This window comes from Pelobates fuscus, chromosome 2 (genome assembly GCF_036172605.1).
Source record: "Pelobates fuscus isolate aPelFus1 chromosome 2, aPelFus1.pri, whole genome shotgun sequence".
Taxonomy (NCBI): Eukaryota; Metazoa; Chordata; class Amphibia; order Anura; family Pelobatidae; genus Pelobates; species Pelobates fuscus.
The window spans coordinates 204,252,141-204,270,653 of record NC_086318.1 but is presented as its reverse complement, the minus strand read 5'-3'; the positions used below and the strand labels follow the sequence as shown (position 1 = coordinate 204,270,653).

The 18,513-nt window shown below is 41.5% G+C and overlaps 1 protein-coding gene across 3 annotated transcripts in view; it reads right to left on the bottom strand.

Moving 5' to 3' along the window:
• The window catches only part of TTC27 (tetratricopeptide repeat domain 27), a 559,369-nt gene that overhangs the window by 310,042 nt on the left and 230,814 nt on the right, over positions 1 to 18,513 (bottom strand). For all 3 annotated transcript variants that reach the window (XM_063443110.1, XM_063443111.1, XM_063443112.1), the window contains one exon: positions 11,356 to 11,468. In XM_063443110.1, the coding sequence (XP_063299180.1) occupies positions 11,356 to 11,468 (113 nt within the window). The remainder of the gene's footprint in view (positions 1 to 11,355; positions 11,469 to 18,513) is intronic.

The window sequence follows — 18,513 nt, the reverse complement described above, 5'->3', positions numbered from 1 at the left end:
CCCTTTCAATATTTTGGGCTGCGGTGCGACACTGACTGTCTCTGCTCCCTGCAGGACACTCTGCCGCTGGGGAGGAAGGACGGCACCTTCAGCTCCCTGGGGTAAACACTGCCGCTGGGGAGGAAGGACGGCACCTTCAGCTCCCTGGGGTACACACTGCCGCTGGGGAGGAAGGACAACACCTTCAGCTCCCTGGGGTACACACTGCCGCTGGGGAGGAAGGACTGCACCTCTAGCTCCCTGAGATCCACACTGCCGCTTGGGACTCTCCCTCCCTGCCAACCCACGTGCCCACTCTGCTTTGGCCTGCAGGTACTCTGCCACGTGTCTCCTCACAGGCTGCACTTATTTCTCCGGGGGGGTTGGGTCCGAGGAAAATCAGCCGTGATCTCAGCTCTTTGTCAAACTCCTCCTGCGTGTAGCTGGGCGCCATCCTTGTTCTCCTGAAGTTGCTTCTTTTGTAGATAGGGCCGCTGTACGGGTACTGGCGTTGCCCTTAATTTGTAATCCAAGGAATGGTGTTGCCCTGTAGCAGTCCTTCTGGGCTGTGGAATGATCCCGCCTCTTGCCACCAATTGTAACGGACCGTGTCGCTCACAAGGGGATAAAAAACGTTTAGGCGATAATCCCCTTTCAGATAGACCAGCAGCTACTGCAATCACCCATCTCCCGAACTGCAAACTACACGATTTCACCAACTCCCGAACAAGAGACCCACGAATACTGGAAGCAGCCGAACAGGAAAAGCCATACGAACAGCTTACACTCCTGGCAATCGGCATACAATCAAATCCACCCCAAGAATGAGACGACACTTTACTTTGAGGGTTAAGCAGGAACTGACTGTACTGGCACATACAGTCTCTTTTATTCCCAATACACAAACATAGGACAGCCCACAGGGTTTTACAGAACAACCAATCAATCCGTACAATACACACAGACACTCCCACACAAAATCATCCCCTCTGCCTGTGATATGATTACTGAACACAATGGGTAATCTCATTATCACAGGCAGAGGAATACAGTTTTTACACAATATTTATAACTTTGAAAGTATGCATCACATTCACATTTTCCGAATCAGCATACTCCAAATACAAACATATGTCAAAATCATCCAAATTGGTCCATTGGTTCAAAAGATAGATTGAAGTCCTTTGTGACCAAATGAAGCATGGCTCCATGGCATGGACTCCACGGCATAGCTATCTGGGGTAGCATGGCTTTAACAGTCCGCAGAAAGGCACAAACAAGCCTTTCTGCAGGGAAAAAGAACAGGGGCCATAGTCTAAAGGGAGCAGGCAAGCAACCAGGCTTCCCCAGTTCACAGTGGCGAGGTTGGTTTCGCCACAACTACATATGTTGCTCAGCTATGTCTTCTGAGTACAGCAATACCCCCTGTATGTACCTTTGCCAGGTATATGTGGATGTTGAAGGGGCACATTTGACACAAAGCCATTCCATTTTTTTTTCTAAGTTTTACGTTGTGTCCATGTTTCATTTTGGAGTAGTTTAGCTGGTTGAGTATTCAAACTTTCCCACAAACACATACTATTTATTAAAGAATACACCCTGGGGTAATTCAAAAGGTATATTTTGAACCTTAGCGTGGGATCATTTTTTCTCTAGTTTGTTCCAGGTGTAGTGGTAATGAGCATTTTAAAACATATTTTTTTTTACTTTTTTTTGACTTTTTTTGACTTTTTTTTGCTTATTAATTTTTTTAAAACTTTCCTAAACTTTTTTTTTCAGATTTAAATTTTTTTTTTATCGTTAACCCCTACCTAGCAGTAAGCAGCACTAACTGTAAATTCCCCCATTTCCCATAACTCCCACCCACCCCAGCTAGCAAATATATAATTTTAATATATTTAAATTAATTAAATAAATTGAACCCCTGAAGGTTAAAAAAAAAAAAACAACAAGTTAACCCTAAGGGGATTAAAAAAAAAAAAAAAAAATCGGATCACAGTATAATACTGTGATATGTATTTTGATCACTGTATGTAGAGATCAACTGGCAGGGAAGGGGTTCATTTTTTATTAGGATTGTGTAAAGGGGGTATGATTTTTTTGTACTTTAAAAAAAAAAAAAAAAGTTATTAAAACTTTTTTTTTATTTTTAAAACTTGTTTTAAAGTTAACCCCTAGCTAGCCTAACAACAAATTCCCCAATTCCCCACTAACTTCCACCCACCCAAGCAAGCTAAATATATAATTGTAATATAGTTTAATTAATAAAATTAACCCCTGAGGGTTACAAAAAATAAAAGTTGACCCTCAGGGGTTAAAAAAAAAAAAATCAGATCACAGTAAAATGTAGTCCCTGTCAATTGATCACTGTAGTCAGTGATTAATTGGCAGGGAAGGGGTTAATTTTATTAAAGCAGGGGATAGGGGGATTTAACTTTAACTTTATTTATTTTTTTACACAGGGAGAAGATCAGCAGTGATCCGCGCTGAATGTTCCCCATAGAGATGTTTTTGATTATTTTTTATTTTTTTTTAATTCTTTATTTTTGTTGTGCACAAAATTAACAGACAGCTTTGTTACGCCACAACAGTGATTGCAAGGTATGTAGTAGTACAGTATGTAATACGAGTTGTGACATTTGTTTGTCAGGCACTATTTTTTAGAGTAAAGGATTTAACAGTTAGTTTTCTCTGTTTGTTAACAAAGCTTAGAGAATAAACTTACCGTATATACTCGAGTATAAGCCGACCCGAATATAAGCCGAGGCCCCTAATTTTACCCCAAAAAACTGGGAAAACTTATTGACTCGAGTATAAGACTAGGGTGGGAAATGCAGCAGCTACTGGTAAATTTCTAAATAAAATTAGATCCTAAAAAAATTATATTAATTGAATATTTATTTACAGTGTATGTGTGCAGTGTGTGTGTATGTGTGCAGTGTGTGTGTGTGTATGTGTGCAGTGTGTGTGTGTGTGTATGAGTGCAGTGTGTGTATAATGAATGCAGCGTGTGTATGAGTGCAGCGTGTGTATGAGTGCAGCGTGTGTATGAGTGCTGTGTGTGTATGTGTGCAGTGTGTGTGTGTATGTGTGCAGTGTGTGTGCGTATGTGTGCAGTGTGTGTGTGTATGTGTGCAGTGTGTGTATGTGTGCAGTGTGTGTGTGTGTGTATGTGTGCAGTGTGTGTGTGTATGAGTGCAGTGTGTGTGTATGAGTGCAGTGTGTGTGTGTATGAGTGCAGTGTGTGTGTGTATGAGTGCAGTGTGTGTGTGTGTATGAGTGCAGTGTGTGTGTGTGTATGAGTGCAGTGTGTGTGTGTGTGTGTGTGTGTGTGTGTGTGTGTGTGTTGCAGTGGTGGGGGGGTGGGCAATTTTATTATTTTATTTATTATTTTTTATTATTTTGATATATTTTTTTCATTATTATTTCTTCTTATTATTTTTTATTTAATTATTATTTTTATTTTCGTCCCCCCTCCCTGCTTGATACATGGCAGGGAGGGGGGCTCCTTCCCTGGTGGTCTAGCATTGGCAGTTCAGTGGGGGGGGAGAGGGGGCTGGCAGAGATCTTACTTACCCGTCCTGCAGCTCCTGTCAGCTCTCTCCTCCTCCGCGCCGTCCGTTCAGCTCTTCTGTCAGCTCACACTGTAAGTCTCGCGAGAGCCGCGGCTCTCGCGAGATTTACACTGGGAGCTGACTGAGGTGCTGAACGGACGGCGCAGAGGAGAAGGGAGCTGACAGGAGCTGCAGGACAGGTAAGTAAGATCTCTGCCAGCCCCCTCTCCCTCAGTCTGTATTATGGCAATGCAAATTGCCATAATACAGACTATTGACTCGAGTATAAGCCGAGTTCCGTTTTTTCAGCACAAAAAATGTGCTGAAAAACTCGGCTTATACTCGAGTATATACGGTATATACACAATATAACTATACAAACATGCTAGGTTGGGTAATGCATATCTAGGTCATCTGTCTGCATGTATGCTAATGCTGCTGGCTATATAACCAATGATAATAATGCACTTTTTATAACATGGAAATAACCTAGGCTTATGGTGTAACGGCATGCTAAATCTCCATTGCTAGGGAGTTTCTTAACTGTATGTATGGCAAGCCTTGATTAATGTCTAGACCTAGATGCTAAAGTAGTTAAGCCTTGTTATTCCAGCAAAGCCTATATCTCAAGATAAAATACACAGGAATTAATTGCAGGACAACTACAGTGACAACATATGTGAGTGGTAGAAGCTTATTGATTATTTTGGGACTCGCCATGAACCTTAAAAAGTGTGTTGGGAGGATATCTGAGTCCATGTTTGCTGGGTGCGTCAGAATTCAGCTCAGAGTTAAGGTAGCGTCTGTGCAGATGTAAAATTCTCATGGTGTGAGCAAGGGCTATGGCTGGAAGCCGGATGGTGAGGCAGTCCACAGGCACCTAGCCGATGCCTGTTCTGGAGGCCGTGGTTGCGGGTCTAGAGCGGAGTTCTGGCAGTGTGGTCAGGCAGATGAGCTCGCGGGTGGGTAGCTTAGCGATGTGCTTCATGCCTTCAGGCTCCGGTCTTGTCACGTGGGGCCGGACAGTCCCTTGGGTGTTGGTTGCCAGGATTACCGGAGACCCTCGGCTGGGTGCGTGCATAATCCTCCCGTGAGTCTGTCTTTGCTCTTGCCGCTGCTTGTGCTGGTGGGACACGTGAGGCCTCTACCATAGCAGTCGTTGAGTGTCCCCGGAGCGGGAGAGCGGCCGCCTCCCCCGTCCAGTGCATGCTAGGCCGCATGCTGTTGCAAGTGTGGTTGCCCGGCTTTCACTCGGTCACCGACCCCTACCACCGGTCCCAGCAATGTCAGGCGCCGGAGTGGGCTCCAGAAATCAGGCTGAATGGGGCAGTTTATCGCTTCCTATGCCAAGATTGTGGAGGAGCTCCTGCGAAACACGTCTGTCCTCCATGACAATCAGGCCCCGCCCCCGTTTTTGATTGATTTAATGCATCTCTATGAGGACATGTTAATTGGTAAATGATAATTCCAACTATGGTGGCAGATAGAGACACACTCACAGACAAACACACACAACCACACTGATACAGACAGACACACAGTAACACAAACACAGACACACATTCTCTCACACACTCAAAAAGTATTATTTATTATTGATACACTCAAATATATATATATATACATACATACACAAACACAAAGATTCATACATACGCAAAGACAAATACACATACATACATGCACACATGACATATACACAAACACACAAAAGTACATATTTTTTTCCACCCTCCTGTTTCCTACCTTTTGGTTTCAGGGTACTGGCTTCCCTGGGGTCCAGTAGGACTGGGCAGCAGCAGGTGACATAAGGTAAGTGGAGCTGGCTGCGGCTGATGGTAGTGGGCTGACACTGTTCCAGACTGCCCTCCTTCCCCATCCTCATGTCTCTCTAGCCACATGCAGCTCTCTGTGCGCCGGGAGGAAATTAAGGGAACTGTAATTACTACTACCCAGCACTGAGGTCAGGCAGGAAAATGGACGGGCTGGCGGCTCTGCGGCATTGGGGTGGGAGGCATGCGGGGAGCATAGTCTTTACCTGGTGTCCTGCCACACCAGCTTGCCATTACCCTGCATGGCTTCTGTTCCCGGGAGGAAGTAATTACAGTTCTCATCACTTCCTCCTGGCGCACAAAGAGCTGCATGGGGATTGAGACACGAGGAGGAGGGAACTGGTTGACCAATTCAAGGTGCCAGGACAAAATATTTAGTCAACATGGCGACCTGGCACCAGGGATTTGTCGAGCCCTGCCTTAACCCATTCACTACTGAGCACTTTTTGAATGAAAAAAATATTAGCATCACATTTATTGGAAGCAATGGATACATAGCTAGTATATAAACATATAATAACAGCAATTCTATGTATGGATTGCTTGGCAGACAAATGTAACATTTTAGTTCATGTATATTTATACAATGTGTTATTTTTCACTTCACTTCACATCATTATATTTGAGAAATGAAACGCTCTAAATAATACATAATATATTTTATCTTCTAATATTTCTCACTGGGTCTGGAATGTTAGTATGAAAGCAAAAACATATTTACATACAGAAGATGTAACAAAAATATATAAATTAAAAAAATAGTCCCATAACCTGCTTATAGGTATTTCTAAGGCTGAAGGCTTTACTAGCAATATAACTTACTCAGGCATAATGCCCATATACAGTAAATACATTCCATATATTTCTAAAATAAAAGGTATTTAAGACTACTATAGCAATCAATATTCAAGCAATAATCAGCCATTTTCAAATGCAGGACTGCCATTCTAATGCTAAAAGTGAAATGATTAATTCACTCCATCACCCTCCCTGACTGTAAAACTAAAATGTTCCTTTGAAACTTCCTGTACTGTTTGAAAGCAGATATGTGAGCAGATATCCACAACAAGTTTGCAGGTGTTATATCAGAGAATAGTGGCTTCTGGCAGAGGAATTAGTTCATTTACAGGCTGGTAATCATAACTAAAGTATTATTGATGGTGAGTGAAAAAGATTTTATAATTAAAAATATTTAAAAATAAAACCATTTTACTTGATTTTGGTGTTGAGGGGGTTAAAGAAGCCTTTATTTAACCAGACTGTATCTAATCTCTGAAAAATGAAGTTGAAAAATTAATACATTTAAAAAATATATATATATTAAAAGTAAATACATGCACCAGTCACTATCAGTTGAACGGGAAGTCAAGTCACAACATGTGCTTTTTTTTTCCATAACATGTGCTATGGAAAGTACTTTGTCAGTGAAATGTGCTTCTAATGCTTTCAGTGCCCCACCTGCTATTGCACTTGCAAAAAGACAAATATATGCAGCAGATGCTGAAGGAACTAATTTCTTCATGTTCAACTGGACACATGATGTAGTATTACAAGATTATATAGACGTACTTGGCTAGGAATCTTTTAACTTCTGGTTAAACACAACAATATATACAATACAAACACAATGGATGGAGCAATTATAGTCCTCTCTTCTCAATACAACAGTTCTGTGGAGACAGAGAGGTACACACAATAGTGCAGATGGTTTTCAATAAATATAAATGGTAGCAATATAAGGAAACACTCACAAAATTAGAGCCAATTATAAACCTGGCTCTGGTGTCAATGGCTTCAGGATCTTTCAGAGGTGATCCAAATCCCTCTGTAGATGATCCGGATATCCAAGGATGGCTTTGTTTCCCACCATAGACTGCAAGGGATTCAGCTTGGTTGAAAATAAAACTTAAATTTATTGGTACATAAAAAATGGAATATAACTTTAAAGGATAAGTGTAAGATAATAGCCAAAAACGTGTTTCGCCTCTGTGGCTTCTTCAGTTGGCTGTATGCTAGTCTCTGTGTCCATGTTCATCTTTAAATGCTGGTTTTGCGGTCTTTTTGTTGTTGTAACGCACCTTGCATTCCATTTCCAGGCCGGGGCTTACTTCCTGCTTCCGGTCACGTTGGGCGTTGATGTTTACTTCCTGCTTTCGTTTTTCGATCGTGAGTGGAACGCAATATGCAATATGCGTTCCACTGAAGGAGCAGCACCCTTATAATATTCTTTAGTAATGTCTATGTGGGTTAACCCACAAATGTCCATATTCTATCCGTGAAGTTGGCACACTATTACATATGTATAAAAAGGAAAGACATTTCTCATATCAATATAAAATCACAAAATGTTTGTTAACAGGTAATTGTTATATTTAAAGTGGCAGTGCATAGTCTATACAAAAAAGTGACCATGCAAATTTCATTAAGATTTCTTAAAGTGACAGTGCTCTTTTCATTCTATAATAAATATAGTACTGTGACTTAGTTTTATAATCATATTAGTGTGGTAAGTTTTGATCTTATAACATAGCATTATTTTTTAGGAATTCCCTTATAACCAGGGGGGTAGATAATATGAGCAGATATAAAAGGCATATTATGTAATGATCTAAAATTAATAAATCATCTCATATTAAAATCTATGTAAAACTTTAAAGATCTATATAGAACTACAAAAAATGGCATAATTCAAAGTCCTGATTAAGACCATATGGGATTAATGTCCTAAAATTATAAATACACTGCATCTCTTCTTCTCCTATTTTTCTGTTAAAATCTCCTTCCCTCCAATCTTTTTGTACTAATTTAATAGCGCAAAAAAAAATTTTTTGGATCACTACTATGATGTATTTTGAAGTGATTCGACACGCTATGTGTTTCCAAACCCTTTTTAATATTTCTTATGTGCTCTGCAATTCTAACATGCAGGCATCTGATTGTTCTGCCTACATATATATGGCCACAAGGGCATCTAAGAATATAAATAACGTTTTTGGAAAAACATGTTAGTTGATTTTTAATGGTAAATATTTTATCTTTTTGGTAATGGAAGGAAGTGATTTGTTTCTTACCCTGGTTAGTCCCTCTACAGGCTAAACAGGATCCACAGCCATAAAAACCTTTGCTTTTATTTAAAAAATGTTCATTTTTTTTGTTCTTAAAACTGCTTTTAACTACCATTTGTTTTAAATACTTACATCCCCTATATACTATCATCGGCTTGGGAGGTAAGATCTGTTTTAGAATGGGGTCCTCTTGTAAAATTGGCCAATATTTTTTAATAATATTTCATATTTTGGCATTGTCTCCGCTATGGTTACATATAAAAGGGATCTTTATTTTGCTTCCATTTTCTGAATATTTTTTTGTTATGTTTCCCTTAGGTCTAATGGAATTACACCAACAAAAAGACAGCAAAACCAGCATTTAAAGATGAACATGGACACAGAGACTAGCATACAGCCAACTGAAGAAGCCACAGAGGCGAAACGCGTTTTGGCTATTATCTTACACTTATCTTTTAAAGTTATATTCCATTTTTTATGTACCAATAAATTTACGTTTTATTTTCAACCAAGCTGAATCCCTTGCAGTCTATGGTGGGAAACAAAGCCATCCTTGGATATCCAGATCATCTACAGAGGGATTTGGATCACCTCTGAAAGATCCTGAAGCCATTGACACCAGAGCCAGGTTTATAATTGGCTCTAATTTTGTGAGTGTTTCCTTATATTGCTACCATTTATATTTACTGAAAACCATCTGCACTATTGTGTGTACCTCTCTGTCTCCACAGAACTGTTGTATTGAGAAGAGAGGACTATAATTGCTCCATCCATTGTGTTTGTATTGTATGTATATTTCATTGTTGGTATAGGGGATTCCACACGGGTGTTTTTGAGCAATTTACCTTTGTCACTATTAGATATACCACCTACATTTGTTTTGTAAACACAACAATATAGAAGGCAAATTTTGGAAATAAAAGAAAAACGAACATTCACACACAGTAAGAGACTAACACTTTCTCTTGGAATAATTTGTTCATTTATTAAAGGCAGAGCCGGATTACTCTGGGCCGCAAAGGGCCCAGACTCAGACAGAGCCCAGTGGACCCATTGTCTAAGTCTGGAAATTCAGCTCTCTGACAGTGGAGCTGAGATAGGCTGTACCTAGCAGATGTTCCTAGTCAGGCCCACAATAGTTCTTCAGAGCATCTAACTATACCTGTAAGCCAACAGGCTGAGAAGTATCAGCAATAGCTTTCCCCCTGTGCAGAATAGCTGCAAATTAGTTCCTATGCAAGAGATCGTAGTGTGGAGGGCTCGGTCATAGAATACTACATCATAGATCAACCCCTCCACAGCAGCTGCACCACATAGAAGCTAATGAAGAGTCTACAGGACAGGAAAAGGAGGTGGAGAGGCAGCAGCATCATCCTGTCTGGCAATGCTTATTACAGGTCAAAGGAAAGACAAACCAGTGGAAGAGGAGTACAAGAGAGAAACAGAGGGTGAGTAAAGGAAGAGAGACTGGAGGGCAGACAAGTGGGGGCTGATAAAGGGAGACAAAAACGTGGACTGATATAGAGAACAGTAGGGCTGTTAAAAAGTCAGAAAGTAGGAAAACCCTATCCACACACTCAAACTCTCACCAAAACATGCTCAGGCTCTAAACATACTCAGCCAGCACACACAGGCAAACTCTGCCTCCTCCACAAACAACACTCAGACTTCTCCATATACGAAATCCAAATAGATACTAATCTGAGGCGCTTTTCCTTTAAGTGTTATATATTCAGGGTATTGTGCCTTTAATTTTCATGTATCCAAGGTGTTATACCTTTAATTTTTAATTATAATATGTGCTGCTATCCTAGAACTTCCCCTGTGTGTCACACACAAATAAGATTTTCAATGTATTTGACAATGAGTTAGCGCACGTGCGCTAACTCATTGTCATATACGAAATCCAGCCAGCACACAGGCAAACTCCGCATCTTCCACACACATACAATTCAACCAGCGCACACAACGCTCAGCCACTGCACATTTTCACAGACAAAACACCTCAACCATCTGCACACACCCATTCACAGAACAGAGACCAGGGCTGTAGGAGAGGGCCCCAATCTGGAATCCTGCCTAGGGCCCTGGGTAACTTCAATATGGCTTTGAATGAAGGTCATAGGCGTGCACAGCCTACGCTGTGTGTGTATGTAGGCGCTGTGTGTGAAGGTGCTGTGTGTGTGTGCAGGCGCTGTGTGTAAGGGCCCAGGGTGTGTGTGGGCCCTGTGTGTGTGTGAGATGTATGTGTGTGGGTGTGTGTAAGGGTGCTGTGTGTGTAAGGGTGATGTATGTGTGTGTGTTGTGTGTGTAAGGGTGATGTATGTGTGTGTAAAGGTGGTGTATGTGTGTGGGTGCTGTTAGTGTGTGTGTGCTGTGTGTGTGAGGGTGCTGTGTGTGTGTATTGTGTGGAGGTGGGGGGCCGTTTAGTTAATATCCCCCCTCCCTTCTTACCTTATGTAGGGAGGGGAGACCGTGCTCATGCCATCCCTGGTGGTCCAGTGGAGAGTGAACTCTAGCCCCGCAGGCTAGAGTTCACTCTCGCGAGATCTGAGCGTTGCTGTGGTAACTGCGGCAACGCTCCGAACTCCCAAAAGGAACCCAGTGGAGCTGCTGGCAAGAGCTCCCTGGGTCCTGTCCTGCCTCCAACCCTGCCTGTGGGTCGGTGAGGAAGATCTTTGATCTCCATCACTGGCCCACGGAGAGAGGCACATAGTGCGGGCCGCGGGGATTAGGGTGTGCCCAGGCACACCCTGTGCACACGCTTATGTTGAAGGTAAACATTTAAAATAGGTGAATAGAAAGAATTTGCCAAGGTTTTAGTCCAATTGCTCATGGTTCCAATATGTACAATACTGCCATTGACATTTTGGGTTATGCTTCAGAAAACATGCAAATAAGGGGTATTACAAAACTATTCCCTACCAAATTCCAAGTACAAGTGCCAGTTCTTCTGCACACAGGTCAGGCATCTGGAACTGATCCGGATCTGCAAGCTTGACTTTGTTGAGGACGGTGTCATCTTGTAACTCGTGGTTCTGTTAGTGAAAATAAAGTCACAATGTAATCTACATGGTCAAAAAAATTAGCCATGAATTCAACATCATTAAACTGTCATATTCTGATGACACATTATAGAAGTTACCAAGTTCAATAAATCTTTTAAACCAAGGGGCAGTTCTTACAACAGCTGCATGACCGTGATGGTCGCAGACAGTACACAACAGCTAGGATTAGTAAAAATCTAGTACTAAAAATATGAACATACTAAACAGGAATATTGCCAAATAATAAATTACATTTTTGTAATAAATTACATTTTTGATCTATACTTCTACTTACTTCTTCGTAGAATGCAATTAGGTTAGTTTGACATGACCTATGTTTCATAAAACCATGCTGATTATTGCTAATAACAAAGTTCTTGCCAATTAATTCCTGAATATTATCCTTTAATAGCCCTTCAAATACTTACTTAATTTAAATTAATTTTCTTTAACTGCTGTAGCACCTTGTCTCAAGTCATCCAATCACAAGTTATCTGTAAGTTTTTTGCAGCAATCATTTGTATATCTCTTGCCATAGGATCTTCAGTCATATATACTGAAGAAAAATAGTTATTTAAAATTTCATTAGCTAATAGTCCCATCTCTGTTTCCAGGGTACCTACAACTTTATTTTTTTTATTTTTTTTCAGAACTAAAGTACTTTTAAAAAAAATATAGTGTGATCACTATTTCCCAAATGCTCCTCTACTTGAATGTTGGTCAAAATATCAAAATTGTTTGTTATAACGAGATCCAGACAAGCATCCTTTCTAGTTGGTGCTTGTACCATTTCTGACATAAAGGTGTCATTTAACACATTCAAAAACCTGATTCCCCTTGCTGAAGTACTAGTCACTCTATCCCAATTTAAGTCCGGGTAATTCAAATCTCCAATAATGAAAGTGTTAGCCTGATTTGCAGCTTTCCCAATTTGCTCTAACAGCTGAAGTCACATGAAGTGACTGCAGGAGGAGAGTGCTGTGTGTTTCCTTAGATGTTTAATGTAATTTAGATTTGTGTTCAGACAACTGAACTCCACATTTGTAATTCTGTTGTAACCCCCTTTTTAGTGATCTCTGTAAACAAATGTATTTTATGTAATTTTACAGTTTTCACGGTGCTTATGGGTCATGGTGCTCAAGCTGTTAAAGATATTAACATTGGTGGTGTTCAACCCTCCTGCACAACTTTGATGCAAAAGAATAAAAGTGCTGCACCCTTCAGAAGCTCTCCTCTCGTTATTTACTCTATGCCAAAGGGGCCGCTACACATATTAAGGTCCATGTAGGACTGTAATTGCATTCTGTGAGGAATGCTGATAGGCAGTTGGCCTAGTTAGCCTCGGTAAGAAGTCTGCCCCAGATGTGGGATAGTAAGGTGTGGGAGAATGCAATTGAGTGTATTACTCCTAACCATGGGGGGGGGGAGGGGAGGTTGTTGGTGTTAATTATGCCATTCTTCAAGTAGAGAGAAGGTGCTCCCATAGGAGTGAGTGTGTTCCAATGTAGTGTGCTCCGCAGGGTTACTTCACTTGTAATAACATCTAAAATACATTTTTTTTAAACAGGTTTCCACTGCACTGGGGAGAAAGCTCTGTCACTTCCATCCCAACTACATGCCACCAGGAACCTCCAGGAATTACCAAAAGTACCTGGCACCATAGCACCATTCGCCTCGCAGGCTAAGTTTCTTCAGTGGTACTTCACCAGTATCATCCAAACCTTGGATGGATTGATAAATAGTTCTCCAAACCAGCTGCACTGCCACTACTTTGTCATTGTCAGTAAATATAATTTTTGTGGGGTTTGTTTATTTTTTTATAAAACATAAAAGGGTATAAACAGAGCACATTATTTACAGCCAATGACAAAGGAGTGGCAGGGTAGCCAGCTTGAACTGGTCTAGAAGGCCTCTCCTAGAACAATTGGCAACACCTTGCTGGTAAAATACTGAGACAGGAAAAGGAAACGTCCACATAGCCAATAACAGACACAGCATAGCCCAACAGTGTGTTACCTATGGACTGACCCCACATGCAAAGACATATAGTACAAGCATGTGTGTATAGGAATTCACGATAATGCTAATAAATATGTCCTGTCATTTATAAGAACGGCAATTTTATTTTACATCTTGCTAGCTCATTGTAGGATCTGTAGGGGCCAGTTCAAATCCACAACAAAGGACCTATAGTCCCCAGGAAGAAGCAAGTCTTTTTTTTTTAGTTGGTATGAGGCGGCATAGCAGTTTCAATGTCACCCTTACAAAATTAATGGAAAATTCCATTACACGCATCAAGTTTTTACACTCAGAACAATTCTCATGAACTGGTATTTTTCCTTTTTGGGTAAAATAATTATACAAACACTTTAGCTCTGACACAGTATGAAATATATGCCACATCTGTTAGTAAATTACACTTTATATTGATTAGAGATTTCATGGCAACACGGTATGATTTTGCTCACTTATACATTTCACCCTTATCGAAAAATGCTCCTCTAAGTGGCCTTTACATTCTTCCCATAGCTTAAATCGCTCCTTATGCCTTATCACCTTCTCTTTCTAATGTTTACAAGACTTCCCACAGAGCTCTTATCACTGGAACTCACATCCGCATAACACTTGGCTCTCTCTGTCATTTTTAGTCTTGTAGTAATACCTAAAACATCTCTATAAAGAGTCTTACAACTAGTTTAACAGCAAAACAGGAGGCTTCCTATTTGCTTATACCTTCTTTACAGAAACCTCCAGCAGCAAAGAAACAGTCAACATATTCAAAAGAAAACAACCAATCAGAATGAGGATAGACATATAAAACTCTTAACTGGACCCTACATCCTTCATCACATGTTTTTTTGTTTTCCTGCTCCCCCTTTCAGCTTTGGACCTCAGAGTTCACAGACTTGTCCCTGCTCGGATGGTGATTTTAATTTCTAGAATTTGTGTATTGGCTGCATATTTACTGTATTTACTGCATATTTACTGTACAGACACACACACAGCACTCCCAGACACACACAGCACTCCCAAACACACACAGCACTCCCAGACACACACAGCGCACCCCCAGACACACACAGCGCACCCCCAGACACACACAGCGCACCCCACGACACACACAGCGCACCCCCAGACACACACAGCGCACCCCCACACATATATATATATATAATATGTAAAATAACCCTCAATGAGTTAACAAAGAAAATTAGAAACCTAGAATGTGACGGCAGATAAAAACACACACACACACTACAGCACCCCTCACACTGCACCACTACACACATTACACTCCAGATAAACGCTAGATCCCTTACCCTATATGCACTCTTAATCCTCTACACACAATCTCCTATACACACTCTGGGTCCTTTACACACTAGATCTCCTACACACACACATACACACTGCACCACCTACACACACACTACATTCCTTGTCAGCAAACACATACAACATTCTCTAAACACACCATCTCTAAAACCCCTACACACACTACGTCACCTATACACACACACTACAGCCCATATGCACACACTCGCTACATCCCATATAACACTATGCCCTCTATACACACACTCTCTACAGCCCCTAGCCACACATATTACACCACAAACACAAATGAAATTGACCTATTTACACAATACCACACCACACTCTAACGCAATCCCACAAGCAGGCTCCAAACACATGCACCATACACTTTCCTGGCCCTTTTGTCCTCTGGTATCCCACTTGTGTAGAAACCAGAGACAATTTAAAAGCAAACACAGCGCAAACATGTTATTAAATTTGCTTGCGCTGCGCAGAACAAATTCAGGGCCTTTTTCTAATGCCAGAGCTCTTCAGCGGGGCTCTGCGCGTTGAACCAACATGCTCACTTTGAGAGGGGCGTGCTTGTCATTAGTGATGACAAAACACCCCCTCTCATGCCCTGTCTCTCTTTCTTCCCAAAGGTGTAGGGTACTGTCCCTTCTCTGGCTGGTCCCTGGGTTGTGCCTCTTGCCTAGGCCCCACTGAGGCCTGCCCTCATTTTGGCCCTCTGAGTAGTGACCCCTGACTGGCCCTGCCTTTTTCTCTGGATGACAACATTTACCATTATCCGTGGTCCTGCCCTCTGTCTGGGTGGCCTATATTGGAGTTACTCTAGGCATGTAATTATGTAGAGGGTGACCACCTCCATGGTTTAGAACTCTTTGGGATCCATTCTGTAAACCCTGACCTCAGTATTTTGGGCAGAGGGCTATCCCCTTCATTCCTTTCTATTGCAAAAGCCCACACATTGGCTATTGTCCTGGCCTGGTGGGTGACCTCTTTACTGCTAATACTGCCGTTTTCGTGTCCTTTAGTTGCACTTGAGGGGAATGGCTGAAGAAGCAAAATTTGCTGTACCCATGGCCTACAAGAGCGGTTATATGCAGCTTTGGATAACTTTCTGCCTAAGGCGCTGGTCGCACTCCAATCTGATGTAGCCCCACATACCAGGGCACAGAGGCTCTGACTGGTGGATTCTACCACTCTTTTGATGCGGGTTGCTCCCGCAAGCGTCCATGAAATAGTTACAGCGCCTCTCTGAACAAGGGCAAGGCTCCCACCAAATTGGCAATCGCAATGCACAGTTTCTGCAACACTACCTCCATCACCTGTTAGAAAAGGAAGTCCGCATTTTATCTGCGGCAGTTTGGTCCTGAGATTCTACTGATCGGACGTTTTATTTATTTTCTCGCTCTCATGCTTTGTTTGTGTTTGTTTCTGGGTGCCTCTGGTCTTGCTGTAAAACTGAAGATTATTCTAGCCTTGGTAAAGTAATAATCTACATTTTATTAAAGACAGGAGGCAAATGGAAAGGGAATGGAGAACTTCTACATGGTGCGTACACCCTCTAGCTGGTCTTCAAGTGTTACATGGTGGTTTCTTTCATGTCAACTACTAATGTGGCCTGTCCCAATAAAATTATGGTGGATAAGTGGCTATGTCCCTGCGGTTGGGTACTATAAAGAGTGGAGCGGAGTAATACTTCTGTTACTAATGACTGTATGTGACTCTGAACCTAGTTATAGGTTTTGACATTTCTATCTATTGTTGATTGATCCTTGGAATAACCTGTGTCCCCCTACCGTAAGGTAAACTGAAACTATGTACACTATATACAACATGGGGTTATCACAGAATGTGAGCTTGCAAGACCTGTGGGTATCAGCTAAGAGTTATGAGACTAGGGATCTGTGCGGTAGGTTACCACTGTGGGGGAGCGTTTGCAGGTTGGAGGTTTTGTAATAAAAAAAAAAATTGTGTGTGTGTATGATCCTCATGGATAGCAATGGGTAATGTGCTTGGCAAGGGTGGCTTAAGACCTTAGTGTGTTAGAAATTGTTTCCACAACGTCCATTCGAGTCATGGGTTGTGCTAGATACTGTGCCCATTTCTTTTTGATGGCCAAGATATTTTTTCCCAATCTAAGATGTGATCTTGACATATGTTCATAATCTAAGTTGACTGTGATTTCCTGTATAAGGGGTGCTCCATGATGGGGTATGCGCATCTCTCCATGATCTTGCTATTAAAGTGGTGGCTGCTATTAGGATATGAAACACTAATATGGAGTTCCGCTAGTCCCATGAATAATAGCCCGAGTTCGGGTCTAAGTGTGAAGGCGATCTGTAATAGGTCTGCGATTAGTTTCTCTACCCTTTGCCAGTATGTTTGGAGATGTGTGCATGTCCACCAGATGTGGTACATTGTACCCTTGTCTGTGCTGCATCTCCAACATCTTTCCGTTGTTCCAGGGTATATGCGTGCCAGTCTTTCAGGCACAATGTACCATCTGCAGCCTATTTTCCTGATTAGCTCTACGTGTGTGGCACATGCTGTCCTGCCTTTATGGGCTGTAAAGGACTGTCGCCAGTGGCTTTCATCAAATGTGCAGTGGAAGTCCGTCTGCCAGGCTGTTTGATGTGCATATGGTGGGTTTGTGGTGCGGTTGAGTAGGGTGTTATAGCAGGCATCACCACCTTTTGAGTGGCATGGGCCACACTTGCTTTTTCAAAGGGTGTCATGGTGCCTGGTGGGTCTCTAGTCTGGGTTTGGCCGTGTAGTATCAATTTAATTTGAAGATAGGAGAAAATTGCTCTCTGAACATAGTTACTAGGTCCATCAATTGTAACAATTGTAACAATTGTAACAATTTCCCCCTTGAGATGTTTTGATATAGATTTTGTATATTTAGATAAATGGACTGTCTTTATGTTAATGTGACAATGTGTTTCTTACAGTTTACTGTCATGTGTTTTTCTGTTTTCCTTCCAATGTGATCCAGATCATTCGTTTTATATGGTTTCTGTTTTGGTACGGTTGATTCATATGGGTGCTGTTTATGGATGTTCTCCTCTCCTCCTTATCACAGAAAGAGGAAGTGGGAGGGTCCATCCAGGGTTTGCTGATGGAGATGACACTAATGAAGGTATATGCAAAAAGAGAAAAAAACAAACCGCACTCCAATCATGTGAAGATCCTGGTGGTAAACTGGACCAAGAGCCAGAACCAGCCCCAGTGAGTAGATGTTAGTGGTAGAAAGAGGATCCAAGCACTCCAAGTATCTTCGAATGTATGTATTAGAAATCACTTGTTACAATAAATACATTTGTAGGTATTTGGAGTGCCTGAATCCTCTTTCTACCACTAAAGAAAGTATTTTTTTTTTTTTTTATAAAATTCATCTAAAACCCATGCTAAAAATAAAAAAAATCACCTATAAAGTGAATATACTCCTCTCATCTCCAACTCAAGAACCAACATTCCCAAATGCCCTTCCCAATCAAGTCTTTACCTACACTCTGTATTTAAAATCTTGCATTCACTGCCCTCTGAAACTTATGAATTACTTGTTTGTTTATCAAGTTGTGTTTACTGCATCCAACAATGTCAGCTGATCAGCTAAGCCTGTACTGCAGAGATTAGCTCAGAAGCGCTAACTGAAGCTCCTGGCTATCTGGAATTCGTACAGGAGACAAGGAGTTGTGCCTGACTGACCCCA